Source organism: Adiantum capillus-veneris, chromosome 6 (assembly GCF_014529385.1).
Source record: "Adiantum capillus-veneris isolate H3 chromosome 6, ASM1452938v2, whole genome shotgun sequence".
NCBI lineage: Eukaryota > Viridiplantae > Streptophyta > Polypodiopsida > Polypodiales > Pteridaceae > Adiantum > Adiantum capillus-veneris.
In genome coordinates this window covers 56,211,053-56,227,680 of record NC_140936.1, presented here as the reverse complement: position 1 = coordinate 56,227,680, position 16,628 = coordinate 56,211,053, and the positions used below count along the sequence as shown (strand labels likewise).

Here is a 16,628-nt window from a genome sequence, read left to right as displayed (position 1 = left end):
CCCCCAAATGAGTTCTGTGGGTACTCCCATTTCCTGTTGTCACAAAGTGATGACGTGGCGGACAACAGAAACCCTAATTTCTGCCAGAAACCCTAAAATTCCTGCAAACCCTAATTTTTGCCAAAACCCCTAAATTCCGGAATTGCGGAGGCAGATTATTAAAAAATATATATATATATATATTTTTTGGAAAATGATGAGCGACGCAAATTTTGCTTTTGCTTTTTTTTTATAAAAAAAAGAGAAAAGACTCTCTAAGAGAGAGAGAGAACTGATGCTTTTGATTTTAAAAGCTTTTGGGGCTCTGCTTTTGGGCATCCCTTGTAACCTTTAAATTAGTGGTGAGAGCCTCACTTCTCAGAGCATCTGGACGCAGAGTCTGAGAGTGAAACCCTAACCGCTCTCTTGTACTTTGATGATTGATTAATACAAAAAGAAATACCGAAAGGGGCGCCAGTCTTTGGGGCCAATATCTCTAGGCACGGAACTCCGCCGGGCCAGTGCAAATCTATTGTGATCTGTGAATTGTTTTGAAGTGGTTATTTAGTGCTGTCGCGGTTGATTCTTGACTTGGAGTGTCCAAGTTTGTTACAGTGGTATCAGAGCACGGCCGATTTCTCTTTTACGAAAAATCCGATCCCCGAATTTTTTTTTCTGCGACACCTATGGCTTCAGGCAATGATCAGTCGACTCCCTCTGCATCTGGAGATGCGGGCTGGGATCACAACGAAGATTCAGACAGAGAGTATGGCCCGCCTCGGCCTACTCAGGCGGAGCAAAGAGAGATGGAGCGTCGTCAATTGATTGGTGATGCAACAAAGATGATGCTCAATTTTGCCAAGGACCCGAAGATGGCAAAATATATGGAACCAGACCTCTTTGAAAGAGGTACAGATGGAGTGGCAGAGAACCACAACACCACTCCCGAAACCCGCTCTCAAGAAACCTTCTGCCTCCAAGAAATATACGGAGAAGGAACTGGAGAACGTGGTTGATGCACGGATTGCTCAGCTTTTCGACGTGCAAAAGAAAGGCAAAAAGCACGGCAAAAAGCAGAACAAAGGTACTGACTTCTCGGGATATTTGGGTCGTCAGTCGACATTCGACAAAGCAAAGAAATGGAAGAAGCGTGTTCGATTTGAAGGAGTACCCAGTTCTTCTTCTTCTTCTTCTGACAGTTCTTCTAGCTCCTCGGATTAGAGCGAAGAAGACATAAAAAAGCAAAAAGCGAAGCAAGACACAAAGCTTCGGAACGGGCAAGAAAAAGGCAAAGAAGGCTACATCTCGCCCAGAGACTGACAGTTCTACTGAGGACTCGTCTACAGACAGCTCAGATTCCGATGACAGAAAGTTTTATGCGAACAAGAAGAATTTTTACAAAGCCAACCAGTATGACTTTCTCGAAGATAAAAGCAAGAAAGTCCGAGAGTTTAAGGAAGGTGGTCACTCGATCAAGTTTGATACTTTTCAGGATACTCAGATGCTTCGAAGGCTTTGTCTTTTATACAGCAGTTTGACATCGCTTTCGCGGGAGGACGCTATTCAGAGCACTCCAAGATTCGGAGAGCTGCCTCTTACTTTAAGGGGAATGCCCGTACTTGGTGGTCCACGCTTCTATTAAGCTAGACTGTGCCAGTTACATGGCTGAAATTCAAGAGGCTTTTTATTTCTTCTTGGTTGACTCAAGAGTTTGAGCGAGATATACGAGCTGCTTGGAACCATCTCCGGATGACCAAGAGCGATACAGTGAATTCTTATTGTGAAAGATTCTGGAGCTCTTTTCTACCCGCCTCTTCATTCAAGAAGATCTCGTTCAGAGAACAGATTGAGCGGTTTACCTTGGGTCTACCTACAAAGATCCGAGATCACTGCTTGGAACAGAAGTCGGCTTCTATTCAGGAGTTGACGAGTCATGCGAAGCGGGGCTTTGCCATTCACTCTGGTAGTCTGACCTACCCCACAGATGAGGCCATGACACAACGAGCCGAACAGACTTCTGGGAATGAAAGTAGAATGAAAAAGAGCAACCCAGAGAAAAAAAAAAAGGATGCACGACCCAAGCTTACTCCTGAGGAGAGAGCTCGCTTCATCAGAGAGGGGAAGTGCTTTGGATGCGGGGAACATGGACATATTTCCGCGAAGTGCCCTGATACGGCACAGAAAGAACAGCATGATAAAAACGACGACAGGTCTGAGAGTTTGAGAGCAGCTGAGGAACGTGGCAAAAAAGGCAGATAGAAAAGCAGAACTGGTACCACATGGCGTGGGACCTGCACCGAATCTAATGAATGAAAGTACAAACTTTGCCGCTTTCGGGGCAAAGCGAAGGATCAGGAAGCTCTTTTGAAGGAGCCAAGGCCAACTTCTTTTCACTTGGAATTGGCGGCTCGATTTGGAACTACGCCCGACAGACTGACGCCATAGGTGGAGGTAGTTCGACTGGCACCCGGATGGGATGTTGCCATTACACCGAGCGTTGGCAAACTTCGTTTGCAATGACAGGGGTGTTCAGGGCACGCGAGTGACGTTCTACTCGGGATCCCTTGGTACCACAAGAACTACGCCGTGGTTGACTATCGGGCCGAGAAAGCGACTTTGATAAATGAAGGGCTTAGAGATTGTACTTGATGAACTTCAGTTTTCTTACTCATTCTTTTGGGAGAACTGAACGATGCATAAAAGTTGAATATGTTTTGACCTGAAGAAAAGAACGCCAAGATTTTTTTTCTCCACGCTCATGCCGATTGCTTTTGAGAGGGCCTGAAGATCATACCATTGATCTGATATCCGGAAGCACGCCACCGAATCGGCCACCTTATCGTGTGAGCCGAGTACAGAATGAAAAGATTATGAACTCAGTGAAAGACCTCTTGGAAAAGGGTCTTGTCCAGCCTGGTACTTCACCGTATTGCTCTCCAGTGTTGTTGGTTTTGAAGAAAGACGGATCTTGGAGAATGTGCATCGATTATAGCACTCTCAACGAAATCACCATCAAGAACAGATTTCCGATTCCTAGGATCGATGATATACTCGACAGGTTACAGGGATCCTCGTGCTTTAGCAGGATTGACTTGAAGAGTGGATATCATCAGATCAGGATAGCGCCAGGAGATGTCTACAAGACAGCTTTTCGGACGACTTTTGGGTTATTTGAGTTTTTGGTGATGCCTTTTGGCTTAACCAATGCTCCTGCGACATTTAACCGGATGATGGATAGGATTTTTCGAGAGTACAGGCTATTTGTTGGCACTTTCTTTGACGACATCATTGTTTTCTCCAAGAATGAGGCAGAACACAGAGATCATCTGCTTCAAGTCTTTCAGGCATTACGAGATCACACATTAGTGATTAATGCTACGAAAAGTGAATTTTTCCTACCAGAGATACATTTTTTGGGACACATTGTGTCAACAGCAAGAGTGCAAATGAACCCGGCCAAGATAGAGACTATCCGTGATTGGCCCGACTTGAGGAATGTCCATGAAGTTAGAAGCTTCTTAGGACTATGTTCGTACTACAGGCGGTTTATACGAAAGTTTGCAGAGGTTGCTTCCCCTTTGCATATCTTGACACAGAAAGGAGTACCTTTTTTGTGGGGACCCACAGAGGTGACTGCCTTTCAGACATTGAAAGAGAAATTGACTACGGGACCTATTTTGACTTTGCCGGACTTGCAGAAGTCATTCGAAGTATATTGTGATGCTTGTGGTCGTAGTCTGGGTGCAGTCTTGATGCAAGAAGGCCATGTCATAGCTTACGAGAGCCGTTTGTTCTCTAGGCCGGAGATGACAGCACAGATTTATGAGAAAGAGCTTTTGGCAGTAATCCATGCTCTTACTCAGTGGCGGCATTACCTACTCGGAGCGGATTTTACTGTCTTTACAGACCATCAGAGTTTGCGCTACTTCTTGTCACAGAAGCAGCTTTCGGAAAAGCAGATGCGGTGGGCGAACATCTTGTCACAGTTTCACTTCCAGATTGTCCATGTGCAGGGACAGAAGAATTCATGGCAGATGCTTTGTCTCGGAAACCGTTGGTTCTGGCTATTTCCGCGATACATCATAGGAGCTTCGAGGATATGGTCGATCAGTATGCCACAGATACAGATTTTGCAGATATTTTTACACGGATACGGGATGGGGAGACAGGAGCGGGATACTCCCTTCGGGAAGGCTACTTGATGAAAAAGACTATGTTGTGCGTTACACAGCCGTTGAGGGAAAAGGTTATGACTGAATGCCACTGTCCACCTTTTACGGGTCACCGCGGCATTGCTACCACCATGAAAGGGGTAGAGAGATATTTCTTTTGGCCGAGACTCAAGAAAGATGTGGAAGAGTTTGTGCGCAGCTGCTTGGTATGCCAGAAGGTCAAGTTTGACAGGCATAAAGCACAGGGATTGTTACAGCCTTTACCCATAACCACCCGCCCCTGGGAAAGTATAGCGATGGATTTCATTTTTGATCTCCCGAGAACACAGAGTGGTCACGATGGTATCTGGATTGTTATTGACAGATTTAGCAAACATGCTCATTTCATTCCAGTGAAGAAAACAGTCAAGCCGGATCACTTAGCGAGACTGTTTGTGGCCCAGATTTTCAGATTACATGGCATGCCTGAGACAATTGTCTCCGACAGAGACCCCAGATTTACGAGTTTGTTTTGGAAGGCAATTTGGGAGAACATTGGCACGCGGTTGCAGTTCTCGTCATCGTTCCACCCGCAGACTGATGGGCAATCCGAGATTGCCAATTCAGTGGTTCTAGATTTATTGAAGTCTTATATCTCAGATCAGAAGACTCAATGGGAAAGATATTTACCTTTGGTGGAATTTGCCTACAATAACACGATACACTCGTCGACAGGGAAGGCGCCATTTGAGATTGTTGAAGGTGCTGCAAAGGTTCCACCCTTCCTGAGCACGAAAGATAAGATCTTTGAAGCGGATGAATATACGCGAGATCTGGATACGGCTTTTGCCAAGGTTCGCGAGACTTTGCAGAAGTCTCAAGAACGACAGAAAAAGGCAGCGGATCGCCATCCTCGCGACATGAAATTGAAGGAGGATGATTGGGTGCTCTTACGTTTTGAGAAGGCACGCCTACGAAAGAACAAGGGAAAGGAGAGGCTTTTTCCAAAGCTTAGTATGCGATACTACGGCCCTTTCCAGATTACTGAAAAGATAAATGAAGTCTCCTTCCGACTGAAACTGCCAGATACTTGGAGGATTCACAATGCATTTCATGTGAATCTCTTGAAACCTTTTAAAGGTGATGTGCCTGATGATGGGGAGCCTAATGAGCAACCCGAAGTGGAAGAAAACGAGGAGATCCTTGTTCCTGAACAGATTTTGGCACATAAGGATACGAAGAATAAGGGTAAAGTCCGAAGGCGGTTCTTGGTTAAGTTCAAGAATTATCCTGCACTTGATGCGAAGTGGATGGAGGAGGAGGACCTAGCAGATACTCCTCAGATTGTGAAACTTTACCTCGATGCTTTTGGTTTAGCATAGTCTACTCCAAATGGAACCCAGAATTCAGCTTGGCCGAAGATCTGGTGCAGTGGGATGCACAAGAGGGAAGTTACTCCACTCCTTTGTCAACAGATGCCTCGATTTTGAAACTAAAGTCACTGATGTCTCTTTGAGCTTCAGGGATACTGAGAGCTGACAGTATTCTGCTGGATGACTTTATGAAATGGAATTCCTGATTATGATACTGATTTGTTCTTGACTTCTTGTGAGTGCAGGAACTGATAGACGAAATGACTGCAGCATTTTGGTCTACTTGATCTCGAATAGACATGGTTGCAATAGGGGTTAGTCAATCGGACATCGATGAGGTCCCGATTGGACCTAGATGTGATTGCTAGCTACATTGCCGATAAATCATGGTCTAAGATCCGAATGAATGTTGAATGTCATGTGATGTCCTGTGATGTCTGGTGATGTCCTGTGATGTCGTGTGATGTGACTGTCGATTTTGTACATGTGCTAGATGTGCGTTCCTAGTACGTAGGTACTAACAGTCAGTGTCTGCTAAGACGGTTTATGGCTTTTGTCGGTTTTGCAGGCGTAATCGCGGTCGATTACAATGCTTTCAAGAGGGGGGTATGTCACAAAGTGATGACGTGGTGGACAACAGAAACCCTAAAATTCGTGCAAACCCTAATTTTTGCCAAAAACCCTAAATTCCGGAATCGCGGAGGCGGATTATTAAAAATATATATATATATATATATATATATATATATATTTTTTTTGGAAAATGATGAGCGACGCAAATTTTGCTTTTGCTTTTTTTTTATAAAAAAAAGAGAAAAGACTCTCTAAGAGAGAGAGAGAACTGATGCTTTTGATTTTAAAAGCTTTTGGGGCTCTGCTTTTGGGCATCCCTTGTAACCTTTAAATTAGTGGTGAGGGCCTCACTTCTCAGAGCATCTGGAGGCAGAGTCTGAGAGTGAAACCCTAACCGCTCTCTTGTACTTTGATGATTGATTAATACAAAAAGAAATACCGAAAGGGGCGCCAGTCTTTGGGGCCAATATCTCTAGGCACGGAACTCCGCCGGGCTAGTGCAAATCTATTGTGATCTGTGAATTGTTTTGAAGTGGTTATTTGGTGCTGTCGCGGTTGATTCTTGACTTGGAGTGTCCAAGTTTGTTAGACCTGTAATCTGCGCATCAGTCTAGCTCTGGGTACCGTATCGAAAGCTTTGCGGAAGTCCACAAAGCTACAATAGATCCGTCTCCTATGAGATCTGCCTTCCTCCATGATGGCCCTGAGTGTTAGGATATGGTCAAGAGTAGAGAAGCCTCTCCTGAATCCTGTCTGCCCAGTTGCACGTATTCCTTCCCTCTCTGCCCATCTACTCAGCTGTTGCTCAAGAATGGATGCATACAACCGTGCCAGTGTGTGCCCAATCATAATAGTGCGATAATTCCCAGGCTCCATGGGGTCTCCTGATTTGAAGATAGGTACGATCGTAGATAGGCTCCACGTGTCCGGTAGGCCCTCACACATGGCCCGGTTAAACATAACTGCTAGAAGCTCTGCTAGTAGGTCTTTGGCATGCATGAAATGCTCAGCGACTAGGCCATCATGATCATATGCTCCCCAAGTCTTCATCCTGTCAATAGCTTTCTTCACCGTCTCAGCGGTGAAAAAGACACATGCATGTGGGCATGGATCGGGGGGGTTGGGGAGGGGCGGCTGTCCAGGTACTGTGTACAAAGATGATGCGTACTGACCCCATGTCTCTGCGGAGGAAATAGCAGGGGGGGGGGGGGGGGGGGGACTGCTCATGAAAGAGCCGCCACGCCTCACGCGAGTCCTGACTCAAGAATAGCTGATATAGATCCTGCTCGAGTCGAGCCAAAAAAGCCCTCTTCTTTCGCCGCACCAAGCGTCGGAAGTCAATTTGTGACTGTCTGTGAGTGACGTCCCCCAATAGCACCTCCCTCTGAAGTTTGGCTCTAGTCTGGCGGCACTCCTCATCGTACCAGCTGTTCTGAGGCATGCTCCCTGATCGGCGGCTCTGCTCAGGTTGGGTGTGTGGGTAGGTTTCTGCTGCTACCTCATGTAATGTCTGTGTCAGTATAGTAGTTAGCTCCTCCAGAGGTCGCCCCGGGTCCTCAGTGCATAGGCGTCTGTAGATTCCGTCCATGTATACAGAATCCGTCTCCCGTGTGAATGTGTAGCGAGTAGGGGCTGCTACTCGTGGCCTGTGTGCTACACTGAACTGGAAGAAGATGGTCATTGACACCAGAGCATGATCCACTGCCACCCCGACCGGTCTGGGCCCAACTGTGAGATCTTGGATACTGGAGATGAGATTCGGCTGTGCCATGACATAGTCCACTGTGCTGGCTCCATGTCTGTGTGGGAAGCATGTAAATCCTCCCACAACAAGAAATCTCTGTAGGCCGTTCAAGATGGCCAATCCATGTGCAGTGCCCATGTCTATCAGGTGTCACCCATACTCAGTATATTCCATATCGTGTGATAGTCTGGAAAGGCCCGTCTCTACAACATCTAGCTCTCTTAGCATCTCCTCTGAAGTATCATAAAACATTGCCTGGTGATGGGCAGTCCTAGCATTGAAGTCCCCTAGGATGATAATGTCACCGTCCCTAGAGAACTCCCATATGTCATCATCCAAAATAGAGAAAGGGGACTGTCCTCTGGGTGATGCATAAACTGATGTACTCGGGGGAAAGTAGCAAATAGCTAGATAGAGGTATCTGCCTCTCTCTGCTTTCAGTCTCACCCAGATGTACCTAGCCTGCTCGTCCCTGCGGGCTATATGTATCAGTGGCTGCAGATCCTCTCTAAATAACACTGCCACTCCTCCCGAGCCCCGCCCTCTGTGCTCTGAGCGTGTCTCTTGTCTATAGGTTGTCTCCCACCTGTATCCGCTGATGTGAGGCATGGATTGCCTAGGGGCCTGGTGTGTCTCAGAGTAAAAGATGATGTCTCTTCCAGCAAAGCTATCCTCAAAAGCACCCACATCAAGACGCATAGATCCATTGCAGTTCCAGGCAGCTACTTTGAGTGTGGTCCCATAAGTCTTGCACTGTCATGTGGAGCGTCGCTCTAGTATCACCACTTTTCCGTCTCGGTAAAAAGCGATCTTGCCTTTTCCCCTTGCGGCTCTAATCTCCGGCATTACTTCTTGCATATGAGCGATCTGCGAGAGGGTGAGATCATCCCCGAGAAAGATGCCAGTCTCTTTAAGAGTTGGTCTTTTCTTCAGGAATGACCTCTTTGCTTCCATGGAGGGGAAACGGAGGATGAGTGCTCTTTCTTTTGAGGTTTCTCCACTACTTCCATTTTTCTTTATGTTGCCCACTCTCCATGCCCTTGTGTGCGTCGGCTCATGAATCCCTATCAAGGTTGTGAGTTCTTTTACTTCTTCGTCCACATTGCCTTTGTCTTTAAGACCGCAAATTCTCACATGTAAAGCGCGCACCCTTCTCCTCTGCTCCTCCTCTAGTGTCTGATTAATGATGTTGTTGGGTGTGGACGTGGGCATTATCTCCTTGCCTTTTCCTTTCTTGGCCACCTTGATCCATTTCTCAGCTTCGTCCGCCTTCTGTTGAGTTTTGGTAAGAACATCCACCCAAGAAGTCGTCATTTCTTTGTGCTGCTCCTCTCCCTCTTTGATGGCCCGTACTTGTTCCTTGATCGTGTTGATTTCTTCGATTACTGAGGGTTGCAGTTCGCCCTCTTCCAGTGTGTTTCTTGATCGTGCTTTGGTGAGATCTTTCTTGAGTGACGCGATCTCTTCCTCTTGGGTCGTCACTCGGTCTTCCAACGTGCTTATCTTGCTCTCTTGGATCAGCACGCGTCCTTCGAGCATGTTTATTGTGCCCCAGAGATTGCGGTTCATTTTGGTAATGGTCTCCGTCATTTCCTCTTTGCATTTTTGAATGGCATCCTCGAGGGGGTCGGCTTTATCTTTCATCTTCCTCATGCTTGATCGTCGTCCGTAAGGGAGTTAGATGTACGTGTGCACCCACCCTAGCAGCGGGCACGACAGCTGGCGAGTGGGGGGGTCGTCTGCAAGGGAGTCACTAGGTGTACGTGTGCACCCACACTAGCGGCGGGCGCGGCGGTTGGTGGAGCGCGAGGCGGTATGGCCAGGAAGGGATAGCGATAGTTACAGACGGGAGAGAGGGAGGGGGGAAGAGAGGGGGGGGGGGGTAAAGTATGGTAGAGAGAGTGGGGTAGGGGGGGGCGGGCCAGAAAAAAAAAAGAAAAGACTTCCTACGCGTAGAAGGTCATCCTACGCTTCAAAGAAAAAAGGGGACACGCTACGCGTAGTAGAGGGGGAGACATGCTACGCGTAGAAGAAGGGGGGGTGGGGGGGGCATCCGACGGGGCTACAGGCGGGCACGGCAGCGCGGGAGCTTCCGATGAGAGCAGCGCGCGGGAGCGGGGGTGCAGAGGCAGCGGGCGGGGGCCGGGGGTGCAGAGCGGGGGAGCAGAGCGCGTGAGCGGGGGTGCAGAGGCAGCGGGGGGGGGGGGGGGGGGGGGGGGGGCGGGGGCGGGGGGGGGTGCAGAGCGCGCGAGCAGAGGCAGAGAGAGAGAGAGAGAGAGAGAGAGAGAGAGAGAGAGAGAGAGAGAGAGAGAGAGAGAGAGAGAGAGAGATGTTATATTAACGTCTTCAAAAGGCCCTATGAGACCAATCTGTTACAAAATGGTGAATCTAATTCCATGTCTGGGTACAAAAGAACTAGAACAAAGATACTACTACTAGAATCCATCCTCATTTTTTAACGTCTATGTGAGGCCGAAGTCGGCCTATGAGACAAATCAAGTATACACGTGGGTATGTCTTCCATCTATTGGAAAAGACAAAACAATCCAAACTGATACAAAGTAAAGAGAAAACCTTGGTGTATGATGGGACCTATGGGGGGGGGGGATGGAGCTCTAGTACTAGGGATGTGTGCATGTCTATATGCTCAGAGTAGTACAACCATGAAGATGCCTCAAGCTAGCTAGCTCCATCCTGTGCTAATCGGGGGTGTAGAATGCAGTACTTGGGAGGATCGGGAGCAAGGGTTGCTTGGATGAATGCAGCTGGGTGAGCCATCATCTGGGCTCGTCTCTCCTCAACAGCTCGGCACTCTCGGGTCTCGATCTCGTCGATCTGTTTGTGGTGGTCGTGGGGCCCGGCATCCGGTGACATGTGGACGTCATCTGGCCCAGCTCATCTCGGCCTGCTAGAGAGTCACTTCCCTCGGTGGTTCGGGGAGTGGGGGAGGTGTGGTCCTCTGGAAAAAATATGTAAGCTATGACTGTCTCCCCCCCACGTGTGTCTCTGTATGTGGCTGCAAAAGTGTATCTCTAGCAGGTAGCGCCCCAACTGTCTTTGATCTCAAGAGTGCATGATCTCGTAGAGAGTAGGCTTGCCCTCTGAATAGTGGGTCGTATCTGCCTCTAATATCATCATAAGCTCTGCACCTGCAAACAAAATGCTCCTCGCTCTCCACCTCCTCTCTGTATACTCGACAAACTCTCTCCTCCTTGGGAATGTCATGAGCTCGTCCCACCTCTATCTCTAACCTGTGTGATGACCCTCTGAGCTGACCAATCGCCACCCATGAGCTGTGTGGCATGTAGGTGTCCATATATTGTGATCGCTGTATGACCCCGTCCTCGAGTATGGTAAGGAAATGATCTCTCTAGTGTGACATCTTCCTAGGAGCACTATGTTTCTCTCGCTACGTGAGAGATGAACTGGGGTGAGCCAGGGTCATACTGGAACGGTGGCAAGCTCTCAAGATCAAGGCCATCTGCTCCGAACCATGCTCTGACCTGGGTGTACCAAGCTCTGTCATATCCAGACTCTGCGATCTGTATGGCCGTCTCGAATGCTTGTCGTGTGAGTCTGTCAGCTGGGAGCTCTCTCACTCTCTGGATAAAGCAGATCGTTTGAAAGAGTGCCTCCACTACCATGGGGTTGTCCTGTGGTAGGGACATAACAAAAACCATGTTGGCAGTCTTTATGCCACTTTGTAAGTTGTCTGATGTGCTTCTTGTGTAACAGCCAGTTTGGGGTTTTGAAATGCGGACTTTAAAATGGGTGAAGAAATCCGAGTTCTTGAAGATCCTTTGTCAAGTTAATTCTTAACATTCATTTGAATCCGTTCTTTGCTATCTGTATGGCCTCCTCGAATGCTCGCCGTGTGAGTCTGTCAGCTGGGAGCTCTCTCACTTTCTGGATAAAGCATATCGTTTGAAAGAGTGCCTCCACCACCATGGGGTTGTCCTGTGGTAGGGGCATAACAAAAACCATGTTGGCAGTCTTTATGCTCTCTCACTCTCTGGATAAAGCATATCGTTTGAAAGAGTGCCTCCACTACCATGGGGTTGTCCTGTGGTAGGGGCATAACAAAAACCATGTTGGCAGTCTTTATGCCACTTTGTAAGTTGTCAAATATGCTTCTTGTGTAACAGCCAGTTTGGGGTTTTGAAATGCGGACTTTAAAATGGGTGAAGAAATCTGAGGTCTTGAAGATCCTTTGTCAAGTTAATTCTTAACATTCATTTGAATCCGTTCTTTGGGTTAAATGACCACAGCTTCGATGTGCGGAAGTCTATTGATGCCCATGGAGCTGTACCTGCACTTGCGGAGATCGTTAAAGCTGATGATGCTCCTGGCAGTGTGAAAGAAAAGGTTTACTCATTTATTTCAGTTGGAGTACTGATTTAAAACATTTTCTTACGTGAAATATATGTTGTGCCCTTAGTTTGATCAGGTAATTCTTGCTTTGGCAAAATGCATACATCGAAATATGTGCCTTTGTTAACATGTTCAGAATGCAAGGTTTTAGGCTCTTAATCTGCCAAGGAATTCTTGCCTTCGTCGCAAAATACATGCATGGAAGATTATCTGTGCGTATCTGTGCACATGATTAAAAAGCAAAGTATGTTCTCTGTATATTAGTTGTAAATTCTGAATGTAATGTATGCTGCTAAAAGCAGGTGTTGATGGCACTTGATCGTTTAACACAAACAGGGGAGGAAGTCAAAGCAATGGTAATTTTTTCTCATTTGGTGCAGGCTTATTCTGGATTGATGTAATCAATGCAATTCCTGATTTATGTAGGAACTTGTATGCAGATAAAGTCTGGAGCTTTTCCAGCACTCTTGAATATGGCAAATTCTAGCAGTGCAAATACATATGCAAAACAAGAAGCGGAAGGCATATTAGAGGAGCTGTCTTCACGCAAAGTAGATTCGAGGTACAGCAGCAGTGTTCTTAGACTCGATGATTGTCGTTGATGTAGAAGCTTTCAATGTGGCTAAATTATGTGTTGTAGGCAAAAATTGGTTGATGCGGGTGGAATTCCAGCGCTTATTCATACTTTTGCTTCTGGTGTTCCATCTATCAAACAAAAGGCAGCTCGTGTGATGGAAAATTTGGCTGCACGTGATTCGCATGCTGAGTCAATTGTCACCGCAGGAGTAGAGCTTCCTCTGAAATCATTGCTTCAAGTGATCGTGGAAGGTATACGTATTTCATTGTGTAAGTGCATTCTTTAGGAAATTCTTGGAGACAAATCACAGGCTTAATTCGAATTATGTGCACCTGTGCCTGGCATTTCAGAAAGAGTTGATCCTCTGGAGACTCCTGACATTGTTGAATTGGAGGAGACATGGGCTGCTATTACTGCCGCATGTCGGCTTCTAAATAAGCTCTTAATACACAAGAAGGTTCGAGAAATCATTGATTGCAGGGGTCTTGCTCTGCTGCTTGCGCAAGCCTTAAAAAGTGATCTCCCTCTTCACGTCAAAGACTGGGTTTCGGCATCCCTTCTAAACCTTGATAGGCTCATAGGCATTACCACTAATGCAAATGTAACCATAGAATCCGAAGTTATCGTACATGACAGGATTCCTAGACTAGTGAATGAAATAGAGAGCTCCATTGATCGGGATGTTCAAGAAGAGGCTGCAATCCAGCTACGTGACCTCGTGTCACAAGGTATAGAGAGCTATGTGGCTGCAATCGCGAATGCCGGAGGCATTTTCCCGCTTGTGGAGCTTCTTGAGAGCGGAACTCTGAAGGCACAGGAAGCTGCCCTCTCTGTGCTTTACAGTCTCGGCACAAACGAGGAGAATCACCCTGCATTAATCCGAGCAGGTGTGGTAACACCCCTACAGAGGATTGTTAGGACTGAATGTTCTCAGTGGAAGCTTGCATTGTATCTGTTGAGAGTACTTCCAGCATGATAAATTGTATGTGCATATGGTCTTTGGTTTGTAGACTCCTGTATATCGATAAGGTTTTGGGCAGCACAATGCTGGTTTAATACGAATAAGATACTTTACTTATAGCTGTTTGGCAGAATTTAGGGCAGTGACCGACTTGGATGCAGCGCTCTCACAGGGCTTACATAATTTTTTTGTGAAGGAATCTGCTCTGCTAGCTCCCAAGTCTGTTTCCTGTCTACCACTTGGCTTTTTTTGACAAAGTTTCTTTATGGAGCCCTAAAATTTATGAATTCTCAATTTTCTCCTACCAAACCTTATGGTGTCGTCAAATCGAAGTCTCTCATTGAAGCTTGGACAAATTTGATGGGACAAACTTTCATACATGGGAGGTAAAGCTCAAGTTCCATCTTATGTGGGATAATTTATGGGGTCTCATAACCTATGCGGAGCAACTAAATGTAAGATGAGAAAAGGTGAATTGCTTGTTGGAAGGGGGTGTTATGAGTTGTGTCCAATTAAGGTGCAAGTTTCTATGATTGTATGCATTTTTAGTGCACTGCTATTGGTTAAAAAAACCCACTAATGATTGTGGCCCCCAAGGGGATGTGTGATTATTATTTGTCCATGCATTAAAAGTAGTTCAGTCGGATGGTCCAAATGCATTGTGTTGCAGAGAGCCCCCATCCATCATAAACAACATTGAATACATGACAAAAACCTAGAATGTGGAAAAAAACAAACTTTTATAGGTATGCATTTATGTTTCCTTGAATTCTAAAGCTTCTTATGGTAATGCCTTTTTTTGTCATACGTTAATCTTCCTCTCAAGATTAATGCACCGATGTAAAACCCATGAGATACCTAAACCTAAAACCATATTCCTTTGCTTTGGGATTATAATGACCTAATATCTAGTACAAGATCACAAGACAATCAGATCATTTAAGGAGCATAACACTGTGAGACGCAGGCAAATGTCTCACTTTCTAGAACACCAAAAATGATCCACACTAATAACTAAATTTATATAGAGTAGAATCTCCACGTCTTTTTCTACATATTTGAAGAGATGCCTTAGATAGCAATCCTAATGCAACATAGTAAAACGAGTGTGAGTGTTACATAAAGTGCTTCAAACAGTTTTTGCTGTTGACTAAAAAATGTATCTAGTTGTACTTTGGGTACCCTCTATTCTGATTGAAGGGGGTTTATGTCAAAAGAATTTGATGCATTTTTGGACAATATATGGTCAAAAGCAAAGCTTTGCCACATGCTCTCTAGCTAGAGGTTGTCATGTTTGATGTATCGTGATGAAGATAACTATAAACTGAACTTAATTCACAAAGACAATTTTAAACCTAGGTCTTCCTCGGGATATAGAGGGACTTTCACCCTAGACCGAATGAACTTTTTCTCACGAGTTCTTTGGTAACCCTCGAAAGGAAGGATTACGTAGAAGAATTTCATGTGCATTAATGGCATAGTTGATGGACAAAGATTTTCCTTGTCAATTCTTTTCATGATATCAAAATTTGAAGAAGAATCAAATCTCGAGCAAGATTTTACCAAGTGATCCCTAGATTGAGCAAAACAAGGCAATATATAATAGCCACATACCCAAATGCATCTTGGTACTGGTGCTTATTTCATGTACCATAGGATGTGAGAAATAAATTTTTGTTTGTATCTAGATGTACCCCAACGAATCATAAACTCACCCATTGGCTATCATAGAGTTAGGGTGATTGCGCTTGTCCCTTCTATTTTTGCATGAATGCATGTGAACCACTTCTTTTATCCTACTTTTCTTGCATGCTACTCCACGCGGGAGACCATCCTTATTCCAAGCAACGAGGCCCAGCTCCACTGGCCCCATGGATACAAGCACCATGCTCTCAAGTAAAAAAGGGGAGGGCCTCAAGGGGCCCCATGGGAACCAACCCCTTAAAGGCTACCAAATCAACCACCACCACCCATTGATCGACCACTGACCCCCACAAAACATTGCCACACCATGAGTGCAGCTCCAAGATGCCACGAAATCGCCGCCAAGATAGTGCCCACAAGGTCCACCATAGCCACACAAGGAGAGATCTCTCTCTCCCTCTCACTTGGATGCTCAATGGAGGGTCTTCAATGCCATATAAGTACCCTTACTCATTGGTGCCCCTCAATGCAAATGGGGCTGTTGCTATGCCACATGGCACGTCGACAAGAATCGCACCCTCTTAAGCTAAAAAATCCTTAGTCTTCAACAAAAAAAACGCCTTTTAGTGCCTACTTTGAACCCTCCGAGTTTCTTGCCTGGTAATCCCATGTCCCTTCTATAAAACACAATGGGAGTGCACATCCCCAACTCCGAATCACAAGAGCCTCGCCGCGTTGTGACCTTTTTATAACCATGAACAAAGCATCCAAACTTGGACAAAAACCATATGATCCCTTTCCGGTGCAATTGCCTGCCACTTTCAATTGAACATAACTTAACAAGGATTTGCATGCCATTCTATATAGCAAAAAACATGCTACGTGGGAAGCATGCAACTTGGATGCAATTGACCTGGGTGACAATTGCAAGATTTTCAATGAGGAAAGCACTGTTAATAAGGATACACAGAGTGGGAAAACCACGTCTATTGTACCGGCAACATACATAGGACCAACTGTGGCAGCTCCTGTTAATGATATGGAGAACATGCTTAAGCGCATGAACGACATAATGAATAACATGCAAAGGATTTCTATGAGAGGACCAAGACAAGGTCCACCACAGGGGCAACCTATGGGACAACACCGACCATCGAAATGGTGTGCCATGGAAGGAAAATGGACAAACCACGAAACAAATGAGTGCTATTATAAGCCCAAATATGACAAAAATGTCCAATATGTACCTATGAGA

At 45.9% G+C, this 16,628-nt stretch overlaps 1 protein-coding gene across 1 annotated transcript in view; it reads left to right on the top strand.

Annotated features, from left to right (window-relative positions):
- Window positions 1–13,846, top strand: part of LOC147455546 (uncharacterized) — a 31,932-nt gene extending 18,086 nt beyond the window's left edge. The window contains exons 5-9 of the mRNA XM_086514302.1: window positions 12,089–12,185; window positions 12,494–12,547; window positions 12,632–12,753; window positions 12,832–13,019; window positions 13,119–13,846. Of these exons, the coding sequence (XP_086370428.1) occupies window positions 12,089–12,185; window positions 12,494–12,547; window positions 12,632–12,753; window positions 12,832–13,019; window positions 13,119–13,744 (1,087 nt within the window). The 3' untranslated portion in view covers window positions 13,745–13,846. The remainder of the gene's footprint in view (window positions 1–12,088; window positions 12,186–12,493; window positions 12,548–12,631; window positions 12,754–12,831; window positions 13,020–13,118) is intronic.
- The last annotated feature ends 2,782 nt before the right edge of the window (window positions 13,847–16,628 follow it).